Here is a 27,015-nt window from a genome sequence, read left to right as displayed (position 1 = left end):
TCCAATGGAGAATAGAATGGGAGCTGCGTGGAGTTTTCTTTTACGTCTATGGCGTGGAGTTGTTAAGTCCTGCGCAATGTCTCAATGACTACGTTTACATGGACAGCAGTAATCTAATTATTGACCTTATTCTAAATAAGACAATATTCTGATTAAGGTGTTTACATGAGTTGCTTTTAGAGTACTCCGTTCATGTTCCCGTTTTACATGTGCTAGAACATAGATCGATTATGGCACGTCATTACGTCCCCATGCCACGCTATGTTCTCCAACATCCAATCATAGCGTGACTTTGGCAGGTGTGTTAATTTTATGGGCTCAGTAAACCCGCTAACTTCACCTGCGGGTGTCGCTGTTGGACAGTGTTACTTTACATTAAGAAGTATAACAAAACATGCGTTTTTATAATGTTTTATATCTACATTTACGTTGATTTATTTTTGTAATATGTATTGCCTCTTTTTTTTCTTTTTTTTTTGAAGAGACACTGCCCCTCTTTCCTCCTTATTGACAGCCTACATTTAAAATAATAGCTTTGATTAATTATGAAAAAGGTTTAAAAATCATGACTCTTTGGATTGTTTTTCCTGCCGTCGAGCCACAGGCGTTCACTGAATGACCCATCTGGTTTGCGATTACAGATACAAACTTATTGTATTTTACTTTTACAATGAGCATTGAACAACAAAAATAAAAATAGAGAGAGAGGACGCAGTGTTCACAATGAACAGTCAAGTAAAACACACACCGCCCATAGCAACGACGTTTATGGCAACGACTTTTCAGACTGACAGATCCGTAAAAGATAAACGCGACTTTTCCACTATTTGTTACTGTTTTGTACACGTTGTTATATTAAGTATAATCCCAATTATGTTTTATTGGCCACAATATTATCGATGATTGTTGAAAGGGGCACTTTTGATTAATTTTCAAAAAGGGCAGAGGCTCGAACCCACAAAGCCTCCCCTCTGCACTTCCCTGTTGTGCGTAACGGTATGTGTCCTGTCAAAAAATGCGGTGAAATCTCCGACATGACATTAATAGTTAGATTAAGGTGTGTACATGTCTCTGATAATGCGACTAAAATAGGCATACTCCACATGTCTTAATCCGATTTATGTTTAGTTAGATTATGACTTTAATCAGATTAAGGTAATTAGAAATCGCTGTCTACATGGTAGCCTCTTAATCAGAGTATTGTCTTAATCAGATTAATATCGGAGTATTGTTGTCCATGTAAACGTAGTCAATGTCTCCGATATTTGGTTGCAGATGACGTGAGTGAAGGTTGCCCCACCCTCTCGCCAGTAAACACATCATCTGAGAAGAAAAGAGATATGTTGCAACATGTCGTTGCAAGAAGTTATTTTGATTAAAGATTATGAGGGCACATGAAAAAAAGTGATGCATTTTAATAATAAAAAAATGACCATGAGGTGAGCGTTACCATTAGGCTAATTAACTAAAATTAGTACATTTTAAATTCTAGCCTACATTATAGGCTATGGTTAGCCTATAGCTACATTATTTATGCTGATTAGCCATATAATGTTTTTTTTTGTTTGTTTGTTTGTTTAGATGTATTTGTGGCCATTTGTTTTGTAGATAGGTCAATTGTATATTGCTACATTCATTCGCTTTGTTTGCGTCAATTTAAAACTTCCATGAGTCTGCCAGTAGGGGGCGAAATGCGTCAATCAGAGTGAGATCCTGAAAGGCGGTTATTTTTTCGGTTGGTGACAATCTCTCACTTAGCCTGTTATTAGGCTATATAATAAATAAAATAAATAAGTACATGTATATGAAATGTATAATGAAATGTTGATTTTAGTTTAAATTATTTTATAACCTTACATGGATAAGCAGTTATATGTGCGATTCTTTAGTGAATCGTTCTTTTAAACAATATCTGACCGCTAGATGACGGCCATTTGTTTTCATCTGTCTAGGTAAAGGTTTTATATTAGCCTAGCCTACCAGTAGTAATTTAAGCCTTGACATAAAGACAAAGCCACTTTTCGCTTTGGCTTTCTTGGCAGAATTTAAAAAAGAAAATGTGTTCAAATCATCATTAAAGGCTTTATTCTGGACGATGGACACAATGTGACATTCTGTCTGCGTAAATATGGTTTAATAAATGAATTAACTCCATAAATAATGGCTGTAATGACATTTTAGGGGACAATAAGTCTGAGCATTGTCAGGAAATAGTTGATGTATGAGTTTCATGCCTCAGCAGTTCCTCAAAATGAATCGGCACAGGAAGATAGCTAGGGCCTTGCAACTAGCCCATTTCCCAGAATTATCTACTTGTTGTCAATTTGCACAGTGGAATTACACATGCAAATTGCACTGCCTGCACAAACACCACTTGGAGATGATAAAAACAAATTAACAAAGGCTATAGAAGAAGGATTTATTTCACTGGCTCACCCAGGTCAAGCAATACATGTATTTGACGATTGTGTGTACCCAATTTTGGTGTAATTATATCTGCAAATTATTCTTTGTAATCTTATTATTTTTTTCCTCCAACCTTCTTCTTAAACTCATAATTAGCTTCCTTCGCTTCTCTCTCAAAAACAATTCAGCTGGCTGCCCTGTCAGGCTAACGGTGAATAATCTCATCTGGGTGTCACCCTTCTCTTTCTCCTCCCTCGTGCTGTGCCTTTGGATGTTATTGGTAATGGCTTGTACACTGGATACACATGGAGGCTAAAAAGTCAAGGGTCATTAAATATGAGAGCACACCATCGGGCCAAATGCAAGGAAGCAGGCATATAGCCAGTGCAGAAGTCAAGCTATACATAATCGCCTCTTAACATGGTTTCTCATATTCGGAGCTAAATGAGGAATCCCTGGACCTCCGTGTTGGCTAGTATTAGATATCTCATTTACTTTGTACACACTCAGCTAATCTTCTCTAATGAATTCTGCCACCCCAAGCCAGATCCAGATGACTTAAAATTATTACTATTTCCTCAGACATGCGCTTGCTCATTTGAGGCTCAACTCGACTGGCTGTATCGGGGAAAAAACAGCCTGTCACAGTAAGATCCTAGTAATTAAGACTTTGACATGATTAGTTTATCTCACCACACTTACCACCTCTTTTCCACTGTAACCAAAACTTAATGAGGGTTTCTAAGTTTTAAACAACAAACTCTAAATAAGTATAATAAATTATAGAAATAATGATCTCGCGCGCAACTGAACAAAAATGCCAGTGTAGGAAGAGAAACATGTCTTGTAATTAAATAAAAATAATAATAATAATCTGGAAAATGTTGACACTAGTAACGCCACAGCAGCCTCAGTGATATTTTACATCACCAAATTACCTTTGAAAGCTCTAGTTGTCATTGACATCGAGTTGTCACATATAATTAAATTGGTATTAACTTTGGGTGGGTGGTATCAGTTTGCAATGGCGAGGATATGGGCTACGTAGAGTGACATTTAATATATCTTGGTGACTTAAGCCCTATCATATCATACTTACTTAAAGTTCTTGATGTTGGATGGAATTTATGTTTTTAAGGAATACAAACATGTAGGGCCTATTTAACCCCAGTGCCTACACTATCATATTTGATACATATTTGATATCTATCAACATGATCAAAACTTTGAGGAAAATCTATATTTGTAATACATTTTTAGGCTGTATATCAAGCTATCAAAATTTCATCATACATTTAGGCCATATAAATATCAGGATCTGCACCAAATTGCACTTAAAGGGTTAGTTCACCCAAAAATGAAATTTATGCCATTAATGACTCACCCTAATGTTGTTCCACACCCGTAAGACTCATCTTCAGAACACAGTTTAAGATATTTTATATTTAGTCCAACAAGTGTATGCACACTCTGTCCATATCCAGAAAGGGAATAAAAACATCATCAAAGTAGTCCATATGGGACATATGGCCTTATATGGCCTTCATTTGTTTTGTTTAAATATAAAATATCTTAAACTGTGTTCCGAAGATGAATAGAGGAAACGACATTACGGTTAGTCGACATTAGGATGAGTCATTAATGACATACATTTCATTTTTGGGTGAACTAACCCAAGCTGCTTAGACATTACAAGGTCCCGGAGAAAATCACCAGCATCATCAGGAGCTCCTATGAGGGACTGACTTGCAGAGTGGTCTACAGCGGTCAACTCACTGACGCCTTCTTGGTACAAACAGGAGTGCGGCACGGCTGTTTGTTGTCGCCATTTTTTGTTCCTGCTGGCTATCGAATGGGTCATTAAAATGTCCACAGCAGAAAAACAAAACGGCAACCAGTAGACTCTATGGAACCAACTGAATGACCTTGACTTGCGGATGACTTGGTCTTTCTCTCCCACACCTAGCAGCAGATGCAGGAAAAGACTAGCATCGTGGAAGAAAACTCCAATCATCTTGGCCTCGACATCGACAAAGGAAAGAGCAAGGTCCTGAAGGTCAACACCATCAACACATCACCCATGGTGCTATGGAGGAGGTGGACAACTTCACATACCTCGGCAGCATCGTCAATAAACAGGGTGGAACCAATGCCGATGTGAAAGTGAAGGTTGGAAAGGCCAGGACATCTTTTCTCCAGCTAAAGAATATCTGGAGCTCAAGAGACTTGTTCATCAAAACAAAAATCAGGGAGTTTAACACAAACGTGAAGTAATTTATGCTCTATGGCGTTGAAACATGGAGGATCACTGTAACCACCAAAAAGAACAAATATTTACCAACGCATGTCTGCGGCACATTCTCCAGAAGCCAAAAACAAGCAGGCGAAGAGATCATCCAACATCGCTGGAGATGGTAAGGACACATTTTTTGTTAACAGGCCAACATCGAAACAGCTGGCGTCGAGACCTGGATGCCAATGTCAAGAGTACAGGCCGCACTTGGGGACAGCTGGAGAGACTGGCCCAGGACCGGGATGCCTGGAGAACCCAGTCGGGCTAATGGCTAATAGGCGTAAGTATTTCATATCAAGCTTTACAAAGAAGGTCAGGTCAACTCAATAAACTTGACTAAAGCAGCAATGAGCGCAAACAAGGAGCAGAGAGAGAGAGAGAGAGAGAGAGAGAGAGAGAGAGAGAGAGAGAGAGAGAGAGAGAGAGAGAGAGAGAGAGAGAGAGAGAGAGAGAGAGAGAAGCGCAAATGAGAAAGAGCAAGAGAGATAAATTGCTGGGCACATTCAAAACTAGTGGCACCCCCGCTGGAGGCATATCAAGCAGAAATTATATTGATGAAAATTTACGACATTATGACAATACAAATGAGCTTGTTGCCTCAAAATCTGTGCACACTAAATAAATCATTTAAGTAAATAGGTGGTTTTGCAATTAGGCACAAAGCCCACCCCTATTTAGCAACAAAACAGAAAACTGATGTTATTTGATATAAATAAGCAATTTAAGCATCAGTGTTTTTCGTCTGCCAGTGCCACAGGCTAAACAAGATTAGCATGCTAATCATTTGAATGATAATGCGGTGATGCCCTCAGCTGTCTGAATAAATTGGGAGACATTGCTCATATAAGAGCATTCTTATCACTCTGGAAAACATGAGCAATTGTGTTTTATTTTGCCATTTGTAAAAATGAAAAATATAACCTATATATTTTTCATTATTGAACTGGCTTGCAACAACGTTTCAATAAGTTTACTCATTGTTAACTTAAAGTTTGCTGCTACTGCATAATATGTAGCATTAGTATTTTTGGTCAACCTTATTCAGGCTAGAAGCCGTATTTAATTTTTCATGAATGTAAACGAGGCTGTGAGTAATAGACATAGGCTACAGTCCATTTAATGAGTTGTAAAGTTTTAATACTAATGTCCACAACCAGAAATAACAAACATCCCAAAATTTTAGGGGAATGAAGTATAATAGCCTACTCATGTTAATATAATTTTCATGTGTATTGACTTTTGACATTTTAATTTGGAAATGTATTCATGGCTAGAAAGGTCCATGGCATATCCACCCACCATATCGATTTTTAACTATTTATTTATATAACACATTTTATAACAAAAAAGAATTGAATAAAGACGTACAAAATAGCCTACAGTAATAGTAATAGTAAAAGTAGTAGTAAATAATAATAATAATAATAATTGTTATTATGTTTTTATACATAAATAGACGAATTACCAAAAATATTAGTCGTGTTAAAATATTAACTATATTATTCACAACAGCAGATTTTACTACTTTGTTTAAAGGAAGGATCCAGTTTCACAATGATATTAAAGTGACCAATCAGCATTTCTGTTACAGGTTTCGCTCCACCGCTGATCCAATAATGAAGCTCTATGTTACAAACGCGGAAATACAGAAGGCAACGGTAAACGTCTTGCTGTTATTGGTGTAGTACGCGGATAGATTGTAATGTCGTTATATCATCCGTCTCATTTAGCAGTATATTTGGTTTATACATGAATTACCTTCGTTTTGTGACAGAATAATGCGGAAGTCTGCGATAACTGCGTGTTTGATGATTCGCCAGATTTAATATGTACAGTGGACTTCTGCCGCCGGGTCTCACTGAGGCTGACCTGAGCTCTGATGATGCTGATGAAGGACTAACATCAGAAAATAGGCAAGGAGAGACAGGCGAACACCTCTCACTTCAGTCAGGCACAGAGCCACATTCCGTTTGTGTACAGGGTGAATGTAATGAGACAAAAACTGATTTGCATAATTATGATGCTTCTGGGGACGATTGTCTTCCTGGAGTTTCCTTGGATAAGTGGCAAGTATGTGAACTGACCGAAGTTATGTATGTATGCAGTTATATTGTGAGAGATTGCAGATCATGCAGTGATCAAATTATGTATTGTAGATCGAAATGTGCAAAATAATTACAAACACTACAGTATAAACAAAACAAGTTGTAATCATTTCCATCAGCATTTAGTTTTAAGCATTTAGTTTTTGCTATTGCAGAGGTTCAAAGATCTCCAAAAAGCAAAAGATGATCAGAGAATGAAGCAACCACAAACAAAACAGCAAAGGAAAAGGCGCCACAAGAAAGGTCAAGTTGTCTTCTCATTATTTACCACAGCCCTTCGACTATACTATTTCTGTTGTGGTTTATAGTGTTTAATTTATTCAACATTTTCATGCAAACATAAAAATGCAATTTTTTATTTATAATTTCCCAAGCAGTCACAATGATGCCAAGAACTTTGTTTTGTTTGTTGGGTGTCCAGTAGGATTTACTACAGTAGAACTAATATACCGGTATTCCACATCCACTCTACTTGTGGAGATAAACACGGTTTCATGCTTTCTAATCAATATGCCTAATTACTTGTACATACCCTTTCAGACACACTGAACGAACATATTCTGTTTTTTATTTTTTAAACAGGTGGAACGCAGAATTGCGACACTGGGGAGAAAAGGTATGGTGGACCATTATGGACATGATTTCTAAAATAGACCATTCAAACAAAACATCAGTACATTAGTAAGCAGGTCATTGCAAGACTATGAGAGGAACGTGTAAATAACTCAAAGTTAAAAAAACATGTCCTTAGGCTTAAACTTTTACTTTTTTTCAGTGGTGAAGGAATGCATCAATTCAAATATAGTTCTGAACAGAGGCGGACAGTAGTCAAAAATTTTTACTCTGTTTAAGGGTACATTTTTCGAAGTATATTTTTTTTGGAAAACTTTTACTTCACAACATCCCAAAGCATAATATTGGACTCTTTACTGTACTATGTTTAATATTGAACATGATCGAATACTTAATTACATAAAAAATCTCAAGTAAAGTAATTCAAAGTTTTATTTGAGTACATGAATATACTACATTTTGAATTAATTAAGTATTAAAGGTTAAAAAAAAAAATTTATGAAATGTAGTGCAGTAAAAAGTACATGTTTTTTTATGTAGTGAAGTAAAAGTTTTTCAAAGAAAAACACTGATAAAATACACATAATTGAAAAATGTACTAGAAAGTAAAAATACTTCACTACTGGGTTTGAAATGTTTTATTTGTACACTGACTGGTGTGAGGAATATTACGTTACTCTGTAATACACTACACAACTTTTTTCCATCGTGTATGATTTTTTAAGCTCCAGACTATGATTCCGTCCAGTTGGACAGTATCAAGCGTGTCTGATATTTTGAGCTGATTTTAGAGCACATTCAGTGCATCTGAAAAATCGCACGCTGTCTGAGTAAGGTACTACATTTGAATTTTAATGTACTTCATGATAATTTAAAAAAGTGCATTCTATATAGTGTGAATATGTAGACTGGGTAAACCCAGCCCGATCTGCCGGTGATTTGATTTTGCCCTGCAGCTCAGGCTGGAAACCTTTAAAATTTTTATCCTGTTTCTGTTACTAATTTGCGGGGACCAATCATAAACTGGCTTATCCACTTGGCGTGCTATTGGCGGGTTTAACACAATGACAGATAGAGAAGTGATGGAACGTTGGTCTGATTTGTTGAAGAACTATCCAATTGCATACAGAGTCATTTAAACTATGCCTGTTGATCACGCATCTTGTGCTCTGATTGGTTGAAGAACTATCCAATAGCATACAGAGTCATTTGAACTATGCCTGTTGATCACGCATCTTGTGCTCTGATTGGTTGAAGAACTATCCAATGGCGTACGGTTATTTGAACTATGCCTGTTGATCACGCATGTTGTGCAGTAGAAAATACTTAGCAGACTCCCCAGAACAATGTTCAATCTTAAAAGATTGAGCTTTGTCTGGTGATGCATATGGGTAGTATGGATGAAATTTGGACGAACTACATCTGATATGTTATTATTGTTTTGTGACCTACCAGCGTCAGTTGCGTTACCTCACTGCCATTCATAAATCATCTCCCGTGGCCTCATGGGATGGTAAAGTGTCCATTGAATGCACACTTCAGAATTTTGGCGTAAGTAGTAAGTCATCCGGGTATTTTTTCCCTTGTGTTTTCCATACATACTATACTTTTGGCGTATTGTTTTTTGAAAACGATATAGTATGGAATTCGATTTTCGGACACCGCAATGGTTTTCATTAGTCGTCTGTCTTTTAGCAACATGCCGTGTGTTTGTTTCGGCGTGAGTTTGTTGTTCAGAGTGACTTGAAAAGTATAGTAGCGTGTGATTCTCAGTCTGCATCTGTATGGCACTTAGTGTTTTGAAATCTATTCAAATTTTTTAAAGTTGTGTAGTATATTCCAGTCTCAAAGGGAGCAAATAGAACATAGCTCATCAAAGTACAAAATTCTTCATATTTGATACCTCCTGCCTATTTCACTAAGCACACATATATGCTGAACTGTCTCTGTAACTCACCAGTTAGAGCAGAAAAGGATGTGTACAGAAATAATTGAATCTCACAATGTATACATGCTTGTCCTGGAGTGAATAATAATAATAATAATAACAGAAAGACTTGTCATTCTGTGTCTATGCCCAGGGAGCCTGAAGAGAAACAGGAGGAGCACTGGAAGGAGCTCACGCAGTATTTTGGCATCAATGATAGACTCAAACCTCCTCCTTGTAGCAGACCTCCTCTCATGGTAACAATGATTTCCGCCATCTTCCTCTACCACTCTGTGGGTGTCCTAATTCCACTCTGATGCTGAAAGCATTTTTATCCCACTGCCTCTCTCTGTAGTCTGTCGACTGTATGTGTAACTCGTAATTGTTTCCTCTATCAAATGTGAAAGACAGAGTGAGGAGGCGTCTTTTCTTCCACATGACACTGAGCATAACAGAATAGATCATATTATATTTAATGATGAGATTACCTTAATCTTGACATGAGGATGTAGCTGCACTGTCTGTTCTGGTTGGTGTTTAATATTTCTTATATGAGGTGGATTTCTCCATTGAAAGCCACAGTACAATGGAGTCAGGAGCTCTCTGTAATGCTGTAATTCAGTGATAGGGAGGAGAACGCTTGCAAATCAAATACACGGGACAGCTTGTGTAACAAATATGACATTAAGATTTCCCCCACTCAGAAGCTGAAAAGGCATCATCATAGAACTGCATAAAGAGTATAATAAACAGCATATGCCTTTATTTGTCTTCTGTAAATGGACCTGTTTTTAGTATAACCCACTCTTCCAGCACATTGAAGTTGGTTTTAAATATCAGCCTCCTTTGCTTTTTGTTAAAAATGTTGCCGTAGAGTCATAGTTTGGTAGAGTTGTTTGTCGCATAGCACTTCTGTATTGGTTATATCACAACCAAATACTTTATTCAACTTTAATGTGTGCTTATTCTGTTCGTGAAACTTTTCACTTTTTAAAATTTTGAAAAATGATACTTCTTTAAACTGTTTAAACATTTATGGAATGTGAATTTATTGGATTATTATTCTCAATTTTGGATTTAGAATACATATCTGATTATAATGTTAATTTTTTTTTAAATTATTTTAACGTTTGGTAATAAATTAATCTAAAAAAAACATTTCAGATTTTCTAACAGAAACTGGAAATATGATTTTAAAAAAGGTTTTTAGGAAAAAGTGGAAGGTAGATTGTAATACTTTTTTCCAAGTGTACTTTTACAGCGCAAAGAAGTAATTAAAGAGCCATTAAACCATTTAATTAAAGAGCCATTAAACCATTTCAAATCTGTTATAATCTATATTCTTTTCTTTTTAAATCATATTAGGATTTAGGAGTGTGCATATGATGGTTGCATTGTGCTGGCACATAAACATTGTTGCTCTACTTCCTCTGCATAAAAAACAGGCATTTGCTCCACAAAATTCCCCTTATCAACACAGTTTATGTTACTGTAGTTGTTACACAGTCTTAATGTGTAAGATGGCCAGTCAAATCAAAGAATGCGGGGCTAACTGTTGAATTTCACGTGACACTTTAGTTATAGCAGTAAAAAAGTGTGTCGCAAGATGTAAGTAGCTAAACATTTAAAGGCGATTTAGCATATGGCTTTGTATCAGTAGAAACCAGGGAGTATTTTGAATGATTGTTTCAAAAATCATTTGAAAGTTCGTTCAGGCAGTACATTCCATACTTCACCAGAAAAGCAGGTGCCGATCATCTGCGTTTCTCCGCATTAACCGGGCCCACTTTAAATCTATGACCAATCACACAATAGTTCTCGGACACCCGCAAGAAAAAAAGTTCTGGTCAGGCGATGTGTCGAGAACAAGCTGCGAGAACTCCCAAACCAGGGCTGAGAGAAGAAAATGAAATCATTTGGTTCTCGCAGCCCTGGGAGCAAGAACTTTTTTTCTCTGTTCTTGCGGAGTATGTTGCAGCCTTAAGTGTTTCAGCTTCTCAAATGAATTCCTATGAAAGTTAAGCTTCCAAAGGCATGAACTGAAAATGTGCCAGACAGAAAACGCGCTGTGAATGTATGCTGCGGTCGCGATTACCTCAGCTCTAGTGATGAATGCAATCTGACTCCTGCTGCGTTTGTGCCGTGACTCTCATTCGGTTTTTAATTGTAGTGTCTGTTCTCTAACTGAACTGATTTTATAAAAATGAATGCGTCGGGAAAGTTATCCAGTAATTCAGTAGCAGTGGCTTTGGGAGTGACCTCATAAGGCAGCAGAGCAAGTGCATTCTGGGAGTCTATCCCCATGAGATACTTTTGTCCCCATGATATAAAAATACATTTTCTGTCTTTTCTCAGTCTAGAAGGCACCAAATTAAAAGATAATTTCACATTTCTACTACATTAATGACCCAGTTTTAATACAAAGCTTAATGCTAAATCACTGGAGTAACCCTTTAATATTTAACAACTGTTTTACGATGATAACCACTGTACTGTTCATCGACCAACAGTAAGCGATGCAAACGACTTTTACCATTTTGAATATGACATTATTTACGTAAATAATAACTGACGTGAATTTGACGTGACAAGAAACGCTTCGCATTTTTACATATTAGGGAGACGAAAATAAGAGTGAATGTGAGAATATATTTTTTATATATATAGTTATAGAACTGGAACTTTTACCATTTTTATTTATTTTTCTTTATATCTGTGAATCCCTTTTAAACCTATAATAATTTAATTCCTTTAAATAAACCAATAAGACCACCCCATGCAAAAAATATAATAAAAATATGTTGCCCCCCCCAATGTCTAAGACATGGATACAGCCTTGCTGTGGTGTCTGTGCACAGGTTTGCTTATATATTGTACAGCTCATTTCATTGAAAGCAGTAATATGTCTTTATGCAGTGTATGATTTCGGTCTGTTCCTTGTGAGATGAGTGCAGAATATGTGAGAAAAGGATTCAAGAAAGCTGACTTTGTACATTGGCTCATAATTTAATTTCGTCATGCAGGAATTTCCTGATTAAATTTTCTATAAATAAGTCTCTTTAAGTGCAAAGCTTTGTAAACAGAACTAATTCATTTGTAACTTCAAGCCATTTTTGCACTAATGCATATTACTTATCATTCTGCAGCATTAACTCCAAACATTTTTTGCAGTTATTTTAATTTATAAATTGTCATGTAAGCAGAATGTTGGCAAATGTAATTTGTTTTAAGTAGGAAAACGCTGCTAATTCAATTGTCCATATCGTTTAATGTTGAGTTCAAGTAATTTTGCATTAGCGAGTTAAAATATTGGGTTATTGAGTTCAAATATTGTTTTGATTATGTATATATCCGGTTGTCCTGTTAATTTAGACAGCTCTGCTGCCCCATTTTACCTCACTTTCAAAGGCTATATCTATTTTGGATTTAACGTTATTAAAGGGCTGAGCGTATGCTGTGAAAATATATTTTAATGGAGTTGGGATTAAGGCTGATTGGAACAGTTCCTCTGAAATGTTTACCTAAGCAGAATTAATATAATATGACCGTTTCTGAAATCACAGTATGGAATATACATTAGCTCAAGAATAAATTCGTCAGGTAGTTAAACATTATTGAAGCATCTATTGATAGGTTTTCATGTTTTTTGACCGTGAGGAGGAACAAACATGTCTAGAGTTAGTGAAACTGGTAAAATGAGTGTTGTCTTTTTTGGGATTTGTCCGCTGACGATCCGAGAGCTCTGCTCCACTAGTCCTGCTGCTTTGATGCAAATATCTAATTAAAGACCAACATTTATGTTTGGTAACCTCCCGTGGCTAGACAGATTTTTTTGCCTAATATTTAATCAACCAACGATTTTCATTTACGAGAGGAAATCTACATATTTGTTGTAATGGCAGTCGTATTAAAAAGAATGCCTGGGGGAGTTTTTAAGTTACTCTTTGATTTTTTTTTTTTCTTCTTCTTCTTCTGGTCCTTCTATTTCTATTTGAAAATCACTTCATTTTATTTCTCTCCTTCTCATCTTCAGTCAGGCCTGGAAAAGAGCATTGAGAGTGCCATCGCTGAAGGGGACTATGGGAAGGCGGAAGAACTGAGTGACAGACTTGCTACTCGAGAGGTATGTTGCCCAGATAAGCCATCTCGGGGGGCGCGCCGACTGTGACAAATTGAGCTAATGGGTCTGTGGCCATTTTGCCTGCAAAGACAGAGGCTACAAACACACACACACACACACGCGCGCGCACATTCACACACACACTTGGGCAGAAAGTCTTGCAACCCTTTTACACTAAAGTTAATGGAAAGCCCTCCCCCAGTTTGAAGTACGGCAGTGTCTATAGAACTTACGGTTCTGCCTTTTAATGAAGGCTACAATGCTTTCAACCCGAGCGCTAAAACATTTTCAAGGTGCCAGTTTTACACCTTTGAAGTGGGCTCATACCTAAATACAGTGCCTGCAGTTTTAAAAAGACACATTTTAGGAGTGTACGTAGGATCAAGCGCTTCCAAGCTAATTTGGCAGAAAATGTAACATTCGCACAGCTGTAATTGCAGTTAAAAAGACATTCAACTTTTCTGAAGTTGGGGCAATCATAGCGGGCAATATTTTTAAGCCTCGCAACTTTGATTCAATGGAATCTGAAATGCATTCCACTAAATTCCGACCTAGGCTTTGATTCCAGCATTACTGCATGGAATTGATGTTCACTGTCAACCTTAAACCGTTTAGTGCTGAAAAGATTTGGCTGTGTGCTTCCGGTCCGCGTACCTGTACATTTGGTGACTTCTAAACATTTTGCGAAGATGATTTTTGTTTCTTTAGTCACTCCACTCCACAAACCAAGTGCTTTTAATACAGAAGTGCAAACGGAACCATTGTACAAATTCTCTTTCTTTCTTTCTTTCTTTCTTTCTTTCTTTCTTTCTTTCTTTCTTTCTTTCTTTCTTTCTTTCTTTCTTTCTTTCTTTCTTTCTTTCTTTCTTTCTTTCTTTCTTTCTTTCTTTCTTTCTTTCTTTCTTTCTTTCTTTCGTTTGTTTGTTTATTTTCTTTCTTTCGTTTGTTTGCTCGTTATTCATTCCTTTTTATCATTTTTGCTTTCTTGTTTTCTTTCTTTTGTTCGTTCATTTTCTTTCTTTCATTTGTTTGTTTATTCGTTCATGCTCTATCTTTTTCATTTTTGTTCATTCATTCTTTCCTGTATTTTTGCTTTCTTGTTTTCTTTCCTTTTTTCTTTCTTTCTTTCTTTCTTTCTTTCTTTTTGATTGTTTATTTTCTTTCTTTCATTTGTTTGTTCGTTGTTCATTATTTGTTCTTGTTATATTTTTTTCTTTTGTTCGTTCATTCATTTTTTTTAGCATTTTTGCTTTCTTTCTTTTGTTCATTATTTCTTTTGTTTGTTTATTTTGTTTATTTTATTTGTTTGTTCGTTCATTCATCTTGTTTCTTTCTTTCATTTGTTCATTTATTCGTTCTTTTTCTATCTTTCTTTTTTGTTCATTCATTCTTTTCTGCATTTTTGCTTTCTTTCTTTAGTTTGTTTGTTCGTTCTTTCTTTCATTTTTGTTTATTTCTTTCATTTGTTTGTTTGTTTATTCGTTCTTGTACCATCTTTCTTTTTCTTTTATTCGTACATTAATTCTTTCTTGCAGTTTTGCTTTCTTGTATTCTTTTGTTCATTCTTTTGTTCTTTCTTTCTTTTGTTTGCTCTTTGTTTCTTTCCTTCAGCCTTTGATGGGAAAAATGTCAAATGGTGATGGAAACTGCGTCACTTGACATGAAGAAGAGCCTATTTCATCTACCTTTATTTATTTTTAACTTAACCCAGGGTTTAGGAATGTACAGTGTGAAACGTCAGCGTATGAATACTCAGGGTTAATTGATAACCCCGGGTACATTTTGAGCAGTGCGGACCTTTTGACCCAGGGTTAACTTTTTTAAGTGTGAAGCCTTTCTTTCTTGCTTATTATATTATGTTGTCGGGCAGACTTTTATAGCAGGTGTCAGTCTCCATACAAACAGTGAACCGGCTTCATTTCATCATGCAGCTGCATTACGACACATTGCATAAAGTGGTAATTAATCTTCTGTTAATAACTTTATATTTAGGTGTACTAAATGGTTTGTGGGACTCATTCTGCAAATCCTTTTTGTGATAATTATTTTCTTTTACGGTTTATTGCCGTACTGCAGCTGCATTTATTCCTGTCTTTGGTGTTTTTAAATGTGTCTTTCAGTTTCTACAATAATTAATTTTCTATTAAGATTAGTTTTATAGTTTTATTGTGGATAAAACGGTCTCAGGTCATGCTTCGATAAAGCTCTCCCATCCATCTAATTGGGAGGAGCAGTGTTAATCGCGTTAACCTCAAATATTAGTTTCCTACGTAATCAATTACAGCTTCTGTTTCTCTTGGTGTAAATGCGAAAATGACACCATTTACTCCGCACTAATGAAATCATATTGTGATGCTGTTGAATGTTGATTTGAATCAGTTCAAAGCAAGGTGATAATCATGCTCCTAACAAGCGTAGCGCCATGGGAACAAGCATTAAATAGCTCAGTAATGCCAACAACAGGCCCTTGGTTTATAGGCAATTTTCTTTTGAGAGTCTTTACGCTGTAATCCATACAGATGCCACTTACGCTTATCTCTGGAGTATCTCTGTGGTTTTATCTTTTTCTTTCCCAGGTAGACGGAGACATTACGGTTTCTTTGGAAACTGTTCTCGGAAACATTTCATCATTACATGGGCTTCATTGTGATGCCACACGGCTATATCAGCCCTCGCCTTTGTTCTTTTGTTTGGTTGAGAATGGCAGATTTAAGCATTCCTTCACAGAGAGTTTATCTAGACTTCAAAAGCAGCTAAAGAATTGCAGAGATGCCATCATGCTGTCTAAATGCTCGCAAATGACAGCACTGAAATGTTTAAGGTTTGTGCCTTTTATCTAATAACACTGGTATAGTAATTATAGCTGGCTTCGTTATTAGTTTGCCATGGCTTGCAGGTAAAAACACAAACACAAACTGCATGGCTTTCCTCTTTGATTGACTTACCAGGACCATGTTGTCACAGAAAGCTTCTTAGAGCATCAGTGGATTTGAGCAGACTTAGCAGTCTCGAATCTCTCGCTCAGCCAGACAGCTGAGGTCTGCCTCTGACAGAACACTGGCAGTCGCTGCGCAGTAATGCCACTGTTAGCTGCTTTATTTGTTCTCCACTAAAGACTGTATATTACAGTTTTCACCAGGTAATGTGCATTTGTCATCTGCTGGACATGCTCTATTGATTGATTCAGCATCCCTCAGTGAGATGTAGGTATGGAATATGTTTTTGTGAACATGCCAAGATAGGATGATACTTGCATGTTCTTTGTATTCAAAGTTTCATCAGCTATGTTAGTGGTAACATCATTCTCCTAGTGCGTGCAATGATAGGGTCGGTTGGACATGTGGAAGATCATTTGAAGGGTTGCAGATTTAGTTATACGAGTTGGACCATGTGTTATTGTAGCCATACTTTATGCCTGCATGTATGCCGATGTATACTACAATACTGTTCAAAAGTTCGGGGTTAGTAATTTTAAAAGTCTCTTCTTCTCACAAGGCTACATTTATATGATAAAAAAACAGTAAAATAGTAAAATATTGTAAAATATGTTTTCAGCAGCCATTACTTCAGTCTTCAGTGTCACGTGGTCCTTCAAAAATCATGCTAATATGTGACCCTGGACCACAAAACCAGTCATAAGTCGCACGTTTATATCTGTGACAATAGCAAACAATACATTATATGGGTTAAAAATATCTTCTTCTTTTATGCCAAAAATCTTGTTCCATGAAGATATTTTGTAAATTTCCTACTGTAAATATATCACATTTGTATTATTATTATTAGTAATATGCATTGCTAAGGACTTCATTTGGACAACTTTAAAGGTGCTTGTCTCAATATTTGTATTTTTTTTTAGATTCCAGATTTTCAACAGTCGTATCTCGGCCAAATACAAACCATACATCAATAGAAGGCTTTTTAATTCAGCTTTCAGATGATGTATAAATCTCAATTTCAAAAATGGACCCTTATGACTGGTTTTGTGGTTTAGGGTCACATATGCTGATTTGGTGCTCAGTTTTTATTATGATAATTAATGCTGAAAACAGTTGTGCGGCTCAATAATTTTGTGGAAACATTTTTTCTTCTTCAATAAATAGGAAGTTCAAAGAACAGCATTTATTTTAAATATATAATTTTGTAAAATTATAAATGCTGTTTACTCTCACTTCAACAGTTTAAAGCATCCTTGTTGAATGTTGAAACGTTCAGAAAAATAATCTTACTGACCACTATTTTTTTGAACAGTAGTTTAGCTGTTGTTTATTCAAAATTTGGCCTTTTTACCACTTTCATTTAGAGGGGAGTAGAGAAGGAACAAAAAATGATAGAAGATTAAAAGGGAGGAAAAGGATCTGAAAGTTGCAAGCCAGATTTGAACATGCATGACCCATATGAACACCAGAGCTCAATGTACTATTTCTACTTTTTTTTTTTGATTGATTGAAATGATTTCATCACTACACAACCAACTATCATGGAACATTTCCAGTGAACTAAACACAAATAGATAAAGAGAGAAATATGTTGCCCCTTTTCAATGGTCCTTAGGGTGCAATTTGGGTATTAGTGAAGCATTTTATGCCCTCATTTCTAATCCAGCTAGTATTCATTATCACAGCGCTCCGTGCGGCCACAGAGCACTCTGCCCAGGATAAACGTTGTTGCAGACAGCTGTTTGAAATAATGCAGTGAACAGTCAATAATCCCAGCTGTGGCAAGCCTCAATTTCAAGGTTCTAATAATATTTGTGTCTACTGCTCTATGAAACATCATACGTTCTGTAATATGTTTACATGCTAATACAGCGTTAAATTAAAGGGTTTAAAAGTTGATGAGACGGTGATATACTAAAGCTCTTGTGATATTTTTTGAGCCCCTTGTCCTCGAGAATGATCTCTATAACTTATGCATGGACCAGAGATATTTTATTGTTCATAACCCATTTATCCATTACTCTTTTTTTTTCTCTCTCAAATCAAAAGTTTTTATGCTTTTATATCTCAAAAATCAGCTGTTTTGACACATTGAAATATCTTTTGGTTGCTTCCTTGTTTAGTTTTTTTTAAATCATATTTTCCATGTTTCCTTTAATCTGCAAATTAAAGCAATTTGTTAAAACCTTCTTTCATGTTATCATAAAATGTGTGTGTTATGTGGGCTTTCATCTTTGACTAAGTGTTTAAACACAAATGTAGATAGCAAAGGGTTCTTTGAGATTTTCATTTCATGAAAGTGTATTAAAATATTCTGTAGAAGGTTTAACTGTTTTGTTTTACAAATTGTTTTATAAATTTGTAAAGGTGAAAGCTTTTTAATTGATTAGAATACAGTATTATCAAGTTCTTCACTGCATATCCGGAAAAAAAAAAGAAAAGAAAAAACTGACTTTAAAAGATACTCTCAAATATAAAGGTTCTTATTGGCATTACTGGCTCCATGAAGAATTTTTTAACATCCATAGATCTATAGATTATTAATGATTATTGTTAATCACACTTAGAGAAATGTGGTTGGTTTTTAAGAATGTTTTTTTTTTTATGGGTAGTTTTGCTGTGAAACGCCTCTTTTGGAACGTTTATTTTTAAGAGTGTTAAATATTTTGGCTTTATTAACAATATAAAGTACATGTTTTGCCATATACACTTTCCCAAAGGAGAGTTTCAGGTCACAGATTTTAGGACCCTAATATAATACCTTGAAATGTATATTAAAAACCATTAGTTTAGAATAGATTTCAAAGATTATGGCAAAGCTGTGACTGTTTGGAAATGTTTCTGTATAAAACTTTTTGTATTTTTCTGTATAGAATGAATTACTTGCGTCAACTTCTTTTTAAGGGGATTCATTTAGCCTTCTAAGCACATTTTACTAACAAGAGCTGCAGTTTGAGTCTCAGTGGTAAAGACGAACTGAGCAAGACTAAACAAAGGACTGTCACACTTTATTATTTCCTACAGTTTTTCTCTGCCCTGATCACAAATATTAGCTCCGCATTACCACTTCAAAACGTAGACTTTCTAGTCTCGAGCGGTGGGGGGTACTGCGTTCATTTCAAGTTCTCCAGGAGTCAGACAATATGAAAATGATTAAAAGGAGACACAGTCTGAAAAGAAGTTGTTGGAGGGCGCGCAAAAAGATAAAGTCGGGGGAGCGAGCGGGCGTTCGAGAACACAGGCGCATGTATTCTTCAGTATGCGAGTTAAATGCTCACATTTCGTTTGCGTCACAGCCGATATTATACAGTAGCGTTGGCTTTATTATGTTCGGCACACCTATTAAATGTGTTGCTTTGCCATTTCCTGTTATCAGCCTTCATCTCAGAGCAGTCAGCTGGGCTTTTGTCCTAATATGCATTTTAAATACAGTGTGTCTCAGTAACTACGAACAGACAGATCTCTAACGACAATGTTCTCTGAAAGTTTGTTCTTTACAAGGGGCGTCATGCTGTTTAGAAGTGCCAGTATTGCGGTTAGGTCAAAGTCAATGGTAGACACCAATCCAATTAAAAAGCACTAGTTTGACAGCTTTTGTGAAGGAAGTTAGTTAGCTTTTGTATAGGCTGCTAGTGCATTAAACATAACATATGTCTTGGTTTTTCTATTTTTCCTGATTTCGAAAGCAGCACATTTAGGTATTTTTAACCCTTTTTTCCGCCTATAACACCAAATCTGTAACGAAACCCCAGACCAGCTCTTCCTCCTGTGCGGGCCCCTCTGGCAACAAGAAAACTGCTAAGCAAAAACTATCCTCTTTGTTCAATTTTCTTTCAGTATTAGCAATTTATCACAGAATGAACTTTTTATTATATCTGTAGATGACTCACATTAAATTTTTGCCCATTAATTTTGAAATGGGTTTTGAAATGGGTCCTAAGCTTTTATCAAATGCTGGCGAATCTCATTTGGATTATTGTATTTCATTAATTACTTGATAGACAAAGCATACTTTTCAATGTAGATTTTTTTTTGTGCTGTTTAATTAATTAGCATGTTTTCTCTTTTAATTAAAGCCATTTTTTTCCGAATTAAAGCCCACAGCAAAACACATATATAATTTGTTTGTAATTAGCCCTTAATTGGTGGTAGTGGAAGCTTAGCACCCTCGTTTCCTTTTTTTTCCCTGATTGCCATTTTATTGCCAGTCAGTCATTAATTAAACTGTTTTTCTAATTAGCTTATAAAACTGTTGATGGCACATTATTGTAAGTGTGAGTTCAAAGCTTGCTAATAAGCCTTGCCTGCTCAGAAGAGGGAAGATAATGAAATACGCACAAAGCCAGCGAACTTTCAGACTTTTTTTCCACTCCCTTGTTCCCTGAAGATGACAGTCTTATGTATCTGGAATCAGATTATTGGGGCTGAAACATAGAGAAGCGCATTATACCGAGAGCTTTTCCAACTAGATCCCCCTCAGAGAGACTGCTTCTCTGAATGTCTTGTAATGCTGTTTGTCAAGTTGGTGGCAAGATTACAGGAACTCCTTGTCTTATTTCCCCCACCACCCCCTTGAGACTGATAAGCTATGTTAACTGGATCTTTCACTGTATACAAGGATATCAAGTGTAGGACTCTCAATATGTCACTTTTGTTGAGAGGATTTCGTCTCCTCCGCTTTAGTGTAGATGACACAGGGTATTGTCACGGGAGCGTGGCCTGTTTCGTTTCATTCAGGCAATGCAATGGTTTCCATGAGATTTCCCTTGGTATTGTTTTAATGCAAGCCATGTCTGTTCCAATCTGTTGACAGAACAGGATTACAAAAATGTTACTGATCTATTGTTGACATTAGAGGAGGCAAAAAGAGAAAATGTAACAAGTTCTTAAAGGGGTGATGAATTGAGAAATCAACTTTCCCTTGAGCTTTTGGTATATAAAAGGTCATGGTGATATAAGATTGTCCTGTAAGTTTCAGAGCTGAAAACATCCTTGTTAGTCAAAGAAAAGCTTTTATAGACACCAGGCTCAACAAACGGTCCTGTGCTTCTATTGACGTCAGTGCGCGACGAAACACTGCCTCTACAGAATAATGAGCGCGTAAAGTTCAGTAGCCTCACTCACCGACTCATGGGATCACGCAAGCAGTATTAATAAACAAGCTGAAGATTATAGCAAGACACTACGCTATTCCTGGTTGTGGAAGAACACAGTCGCTGCATAAGGTTCCTTCAGATTCGAATATTAGGATTGAGTGGTTGAACTTTATTTTTAATGAAGTTCCAGCTCACAGAGATGTTCACTTAATTTCACTGCGGGATTGTTTGTAAACAAATCTCCGGTTGATGCTGGATTTGGATCCGACAGGAATGGTGCAACACACTTATGTGAGTAAAACGTGTTTTTTATGTAATAGTATTGCATTGTTATAGATTGTTTTGCTTATGTGTACGTGTCTAACAGAAACATACCTTTACCACGCTGGACTCAGACACGTATGGGCCAGGGCTCGCAAAGCCGGCAGGCCGATGAATCTCTTAATATTCCATTTTTGATGTGTGCTATTGTCTCTCTAGTTGACATTTGAAGGCTGGCGCGCGCCGAATGTGTGTGTGTGCGTGTGCGCGCGTGCGGGGTTCGCGCTTATATCGTCCGATCTTGCGGGCTATGTGTAATATAAAAATAACAGTCCAATCAATCGCGGGTCGATGAGAAATAAATCATTGTGTTTGTTTGATAAAGACGTTTACGAACCCTGTGGTCGAGAGAATCATTCTGGTTGCTCCCTCTCCTCTCCCTCGTGAACTGAACTGACAGGGGACTGAGGGGAGCTTGAGCTCATTAAATATGCAAATCTTATCCAATCCTAGCCGTGGGCATTTACTTCCAAGTCTCCAGTGTCACGCCCATCAAAACCCAGCGTTTTGGAGAGAGCCTCAAAACCAGTGTAGAAAACAGCCTATTACTTATTAGTTATGATGTTTTTGAATGTAAAAACCACACGAACATCATTTGTTGACCTCAGACAACAGTATATATATTTATATATATTATATATATAGTTAAAAAGCCAGTTCATGACACCTTTAATGTAATGTGTTTGTTTGTATAATCAATTGATTAAACTTGATTAAATTAAAATTAAAATTGATTAAACTATTTATGGGTTCCTCTTACATGAATATTACAGAACCATATAAAGTTACACATTTTTAGTGCAAAGGGAACATTTTAGCTAACCCAAAAATGAAAATTGACATCATTTACTCACCGTCAAGTTGTATGTTTTTCTTTCTTCTGCTGAACACGAAATAATCGGATAACTTAACCGTGGACATTAGACACTGACTTTCAGACAGAGTATGGAAAATAATAATAATATGGAATTCAGTGGCTACCGTCAGCACATTCTTCAAAAATATATTCTTCTGTGATCAGCGATTTGTACAGGTTTGGAACAACTCGAGGGTGAGTAAATGGTGACAGAATTTTCATTTTTAGGTGAACTATCCCTTTAACTGTTTACTGTGCACCAAAAATGTGCCACTTTTTATATGATTTTGTAATATTTTCATGTAAGTGGACTGTAGTAGCTCATTAATTTAGTATGTACTATCTGGCCAACTAATGTCCAAAAATAAACCACACACAAACAGCCTTAGCCATGTTATTTTGGCATTAAGGTGTGTGCACGTGTCACTTATTTTACAGAGTGAATGTTATGTATAACAGCTATAGAATGAACCACTGTAGGAATTTTAATTGTTTGCAATCCTTTTTTTTTCGATATGTGGGTGCGAGTGAGAACCTGGGTTATAGATGCAAGCTCCATAATTAATTTAAAACCTATTTTAAACCGCTGCAAGATAAAAAATTTAGCCAAACGCATTTATTTTAAAGCTACTTTTTCCAAGAAATGATCACTAAATAATATCATTATAGAGCTTTGTTTGCTCTAATATAATTTGCCACTTTTATTGTCATATTTGTGAAAGGCTCAAAAATGAAAGAAATGCCCATAAGGTGACAGACTAGCATTGCGAATTTATGCAGACTGCATATATTTCACATAAATGTTTTTGTCTACTTTACAGCAGCCACTGTGGCAGTCAGTGATCTACTATACAACACAAAGTAAAGGACTGCACCACTGTTGACTTAACCCACCTAGTGGCCCCATGTTGCAGTTACAGGGCTGAGCAGAATTAATTCATCCCTCACAGACCTTTCAAAGGTCACATCATTAATGGCGCTAAATAAGCCCAACACTGAATAAGGCTTTGCTGTGGACTTGCGTAAATGGCACACAATGGCTTTAAAGAGGAGAGAAGAGAGGTAAACGAAAATGGAAATGCTCTGACTGTAGTTCTTACGGAAATATGGGAAGGTTTAGTTTGACTACCTAGAACAAAGAGCACAAGCGCTTTTTGTTGTGTATGTTATCCCCAACCCTCCACCCCCCAAGCCCACTTTTTTTTGGGATTGTGATTTTCATTCCTTTTTTTCCTGCCCTGCATTTTTCCTCTGTGCCCGCATTTGATGTGAAAGGATTTGGCACTAAGTCACAAGAGAGGGAAAAGGAGGGGGGATAAGGATGAAAAAGGAGGGAAAAATCATGAAAAGTGGATCAAAAAAGTAAATGAAAAATAATGTCATATTACGGAAAATATGAGAGGCTAATTTGTGCCGACTTTTTGCTAATTTTGTTCTTGCCACAGAAAGAAGTGCTGTCACCTGCTCTGCGCTACACTGATGACAGTGCCAGTGATCCATGAAATAAGCTGCCGCCGGCTTTGTTCTGATAAGAATGAACAAATCTGCACAATGTACTGCGCTCCGAATCTCATTTTCATACTTGCATGCAGGCTAAAAGAAATAAGCTGTTTGCAAGGCTTGATTAATCAGACATTTGAGAGCTTTTTTTTTTTTCTTCCTTTTTTGTCTCTTTGATCTGCTCTGTCTCCTAGGTAACTTGCTTGACATTAATGTCGAGCCCCGGTAAAGACAATCATGGATTGTGGACTGGACTGATAAAAAAAAAAAAAAAAAAAAAAATTAAGACATTTAATGCTTTGAATATAGTAATGTGTGTGGAAATTGGGGAGTCCCTACTGGAAGAGCGAAGGGGGGTGGGGGGCCTTTATTTTGGGGATGGGGGCAATATTTGGTTAAAGCTGGAGCGCAGGTTAATGTGGGTAATCCTTGTGTCGAAAACGCAGATAAATCTCAAGATTTAAACCTCAGAAGCCATTTGGCATCCTCCCATTTTGTTGTCTCGAAACGCCTGCTTTTTACCAATGACATTGCCATGTTTATCGTTTTCTGTCCGCGATAGCTTTAGCACCTATTCTGCTTAAACGCGCCTCTCTAAAAACACCCTGGTGTGAATTATCTGCGAGCGGATCTGCTCTAAACACGGGCATGATCACCCATTATAACTTCCCTCTCTGTGCTGTCTTGCTAGAAAACATGATTTATGGCTCTTAAAACCTCAAAAAAATGGCAAGGATTTTAAAAAACTGTCATAGTGTGTTAGCTTCAGGTTATGCAGACGCCTTTACAAATCTTCCAAGTGCCTGTATAGATGAATGCCTCGAGGGCCCAGCCGGAACCCCGCTCTCTCAGCCTGCTAAAGGCCTTATCTTAAATCCAAGCAAAGTACCATTAATCTTTTTGAAAGACCTTTATGGCTTTTAATGTATCCCAAATTAGAACATTTTACACCCTTGGTTCCTGAAATATGGCGATAAAAAGCCTTTAGAGTTTAATTTCTCCTTCCTGCTCGCTCTGACCTGCCTAATCCCAGCATGCATTAGGAGATATTTTAGTTTCAGTCTTTCTAATAAAGTTTATCCCACTTAATTATAATTGAAACATTTTTTTTCCACTCTCTTGCTCTCTCCAGGTTTTTTCGAGCCTAGAAATGGTGGCACATTTCCTCATTACCGATTGAGTTTTTTTTTTTGTGTGTGTGTGTGTGTGTGTGTGTTCCCTCTGATTGTGTTCTTTCACTGTTCTAAAGAATTACCCTCATATCCCCTCCCCCCAAAAAACAGGCGGCGAGAGAAAGGCAGTGGGTAAAAAAAAAAGGGTTGTGATTTGTTCCAAGTGTTTATCAAAGTTTCTTGCGGTCCAATAATAAACCCATCCCTGGAGTGATGGAAGAGGCCCGGACTCTCCTTTTGTTTCCTGAGCCCTCTGTGTCACTCTGGCTATTGGAATTAATCTAGCCACACCACACACATTTCCCCTCACTGATACCGCCGACATGTGCTTCTCGCCCTCCTCCATTCATTTTGCCATCCTAAGTGCGTGCACTGCAATTTTCAGAATTAAAGGTCCTCTTTAGATGAACAGATTAAGTATATGAGATAATAACATTAATTATGCACATCCATGCTGAGTGCTGGAACGGAGGGTTGGGTGTCCTACTTCTATCTACGAACCACAAATTCTTTTTTTATTTTTGAAACTCGAGCATGTGCGTGATCCGCCATCCTCGCAGTGATGAAGATATGAACCGGAGGCATTCTTCGAGCTCCACCTTGACGCACTGGCAGTGTTGGTGAGGTTTGCCAGGCAGACTGATTTTCTCCAGCTAATGGAGCTTGTCTCTGTCTCCTTCTCAATAGCTGGCCGTGAAAATCGCACAAGCCGCCGATTGCCGTGACTTCGCTAGCACCAAACAGGAAGCGGAGGCTTCCCGGGCAGCCCAAAAAAGGAGGAAGCAAATCGCTTGGGGGTTTGTTGTTTTTTTTTTTTTTTCTCCTCTTCTTCTATCTGTCCCCAGTGTTGATACCCTGCAGTTTCATTAAGTCACTCTGCATTTCACACTTTAAATGTCCCTTCTTTCCTGGACTATGTGTTAACTCATGTGTATTCACTAGAGCTTTCTAATGAGTATGCGGATTCTGCTTATCGCTTTGGTCAGACTCTAAATGCACATTGAATACTGTGAGTTAAAAGTAGCCACGATACGCAGATTTTGATTGCATTCACTGCAATTATATACAGGCATATTTATCCAAAATAATGTGCTTTGATTGCTTTTTCTTTGCATTGCTTTTCTTTATTTTTTTCAAAAATCAATGATTATTTTAACTCAAGTTTGTCACTTTCAATGCATTTTTTTGTTGTTGTAATTTTAGGTTTGAAGCAAAGAAAAGATGGGAAACGAAAAGCAATATGGGATTCATGTGACATTCACAGCACACAGAGTACAGATTTGGCATGTTGATAATTGTTTATAGAGGTAATCTTTCCATAATACAGTATTATTACACTCAAATTCCCTTTTATGTCATTTTAACATTTTATTTCTCTCTGAATCAGCTTTTTTGGTCATTCATTCAGATTTGTGGGTCATTTGTATATGGCTAAATAAATTCTAGAAGCACACCATTATTGTAATGTTGGTCGTTATTGTATGTATTTTTGTTCTTTCTTTCATAATTAAATCTGGCGCGTACAACTGCGCACGCCATTTATTTACTGCCGTAAGTGGGTTAATCAGGAGCCGCTTTTTTTCTTCCACGGCGGTATGGAGCGAGGGAAGAGAAAGGAGAGATTAGGGGCCTAATGCAATGTACAGGATAATATGCAATAGGATTTGCCTGGGCAAAATGAAATTTGTCGGCTGTAAGGAGGTTTGA

At 36.9% G+C, this 27,015-nt stretch overlaps 1 protein-coding gene across 1 annotated transcript; it reads left to right on the top strand.

The window, feature by feature from the left end:
• The first annotated feature begins 6,337 nt into the window (after positions 1–6,337).
• On the top strand, positions 6,338–26,761 carry fam204a (family with sequence similarity 204 member A). Its single transcript, XM_067421820.1, has 7 exons — positions 6,338–6,769; positions 6,960–7,047; positions 7,387–7,420; positions 9,459–9,561; positions 13,338–13,427; positions 25,996–26,105; positions 26,512–26,761. The coding sequence occupies exons 1-7, from the start codon at positions 6,527–6,529 to the stop codon at positions 26,561–26,563; spliced, it is 720 nt and encodes a 239-aa protein (XP_067277921.1). The 5' UTR covers positions 6,338–6,526; the 3' UTR covers positions 26,564–26,761.
• Positions 26,762–27,015: the final 254 nt, after the last annotated feature.

This window comes from Pseudorasbora parva, chromosome 17 (genome assembly GCF_024679245.1).
Source record: "Pseudorasbora parva isolate DD20220531a chromosome 17, ASM2467924v1, whole genome shotgun sequence".
Taxonomy (NCBI): domain Eukaryota; kingdom Metazoa; phylum Chordata; class Actinopteri; order Cypriniformes; family Gobionidae; genus Pseudorasbora; species Pseudorasbora parva.
The sequence above is the reverse complement of the archived record's forward strand: the minus strand, read 5'-3'. Positions and strand labels throughout refer to the sequence as shown.

Excerpts from the sequence above, each read along its gene's own strand:
- fam204a (XM_067421820.1), top strand. The coding sequence starts at position 6,527 with ATGTACAGTGGACTTCTGCCGCCGGGTCTCACTGAGGCTGACCTGAGC. Across the intron at positions 6,770-6,959 it reads TTTCCTTGGATAAGTGGCAA|AGGTTCAAAGATCTCCAAAA; the intron begins GTATGTGAACTG and ends TTGCTATTGCAG. Across the intron at positions 7,048-7,386 it reads GAAAAGGCGCCACAAGAAAG|GTGGAACGCAGAATTGCGAC; the intron begins GTCAAGTTGTCT and ends TTTTTTAAACAG.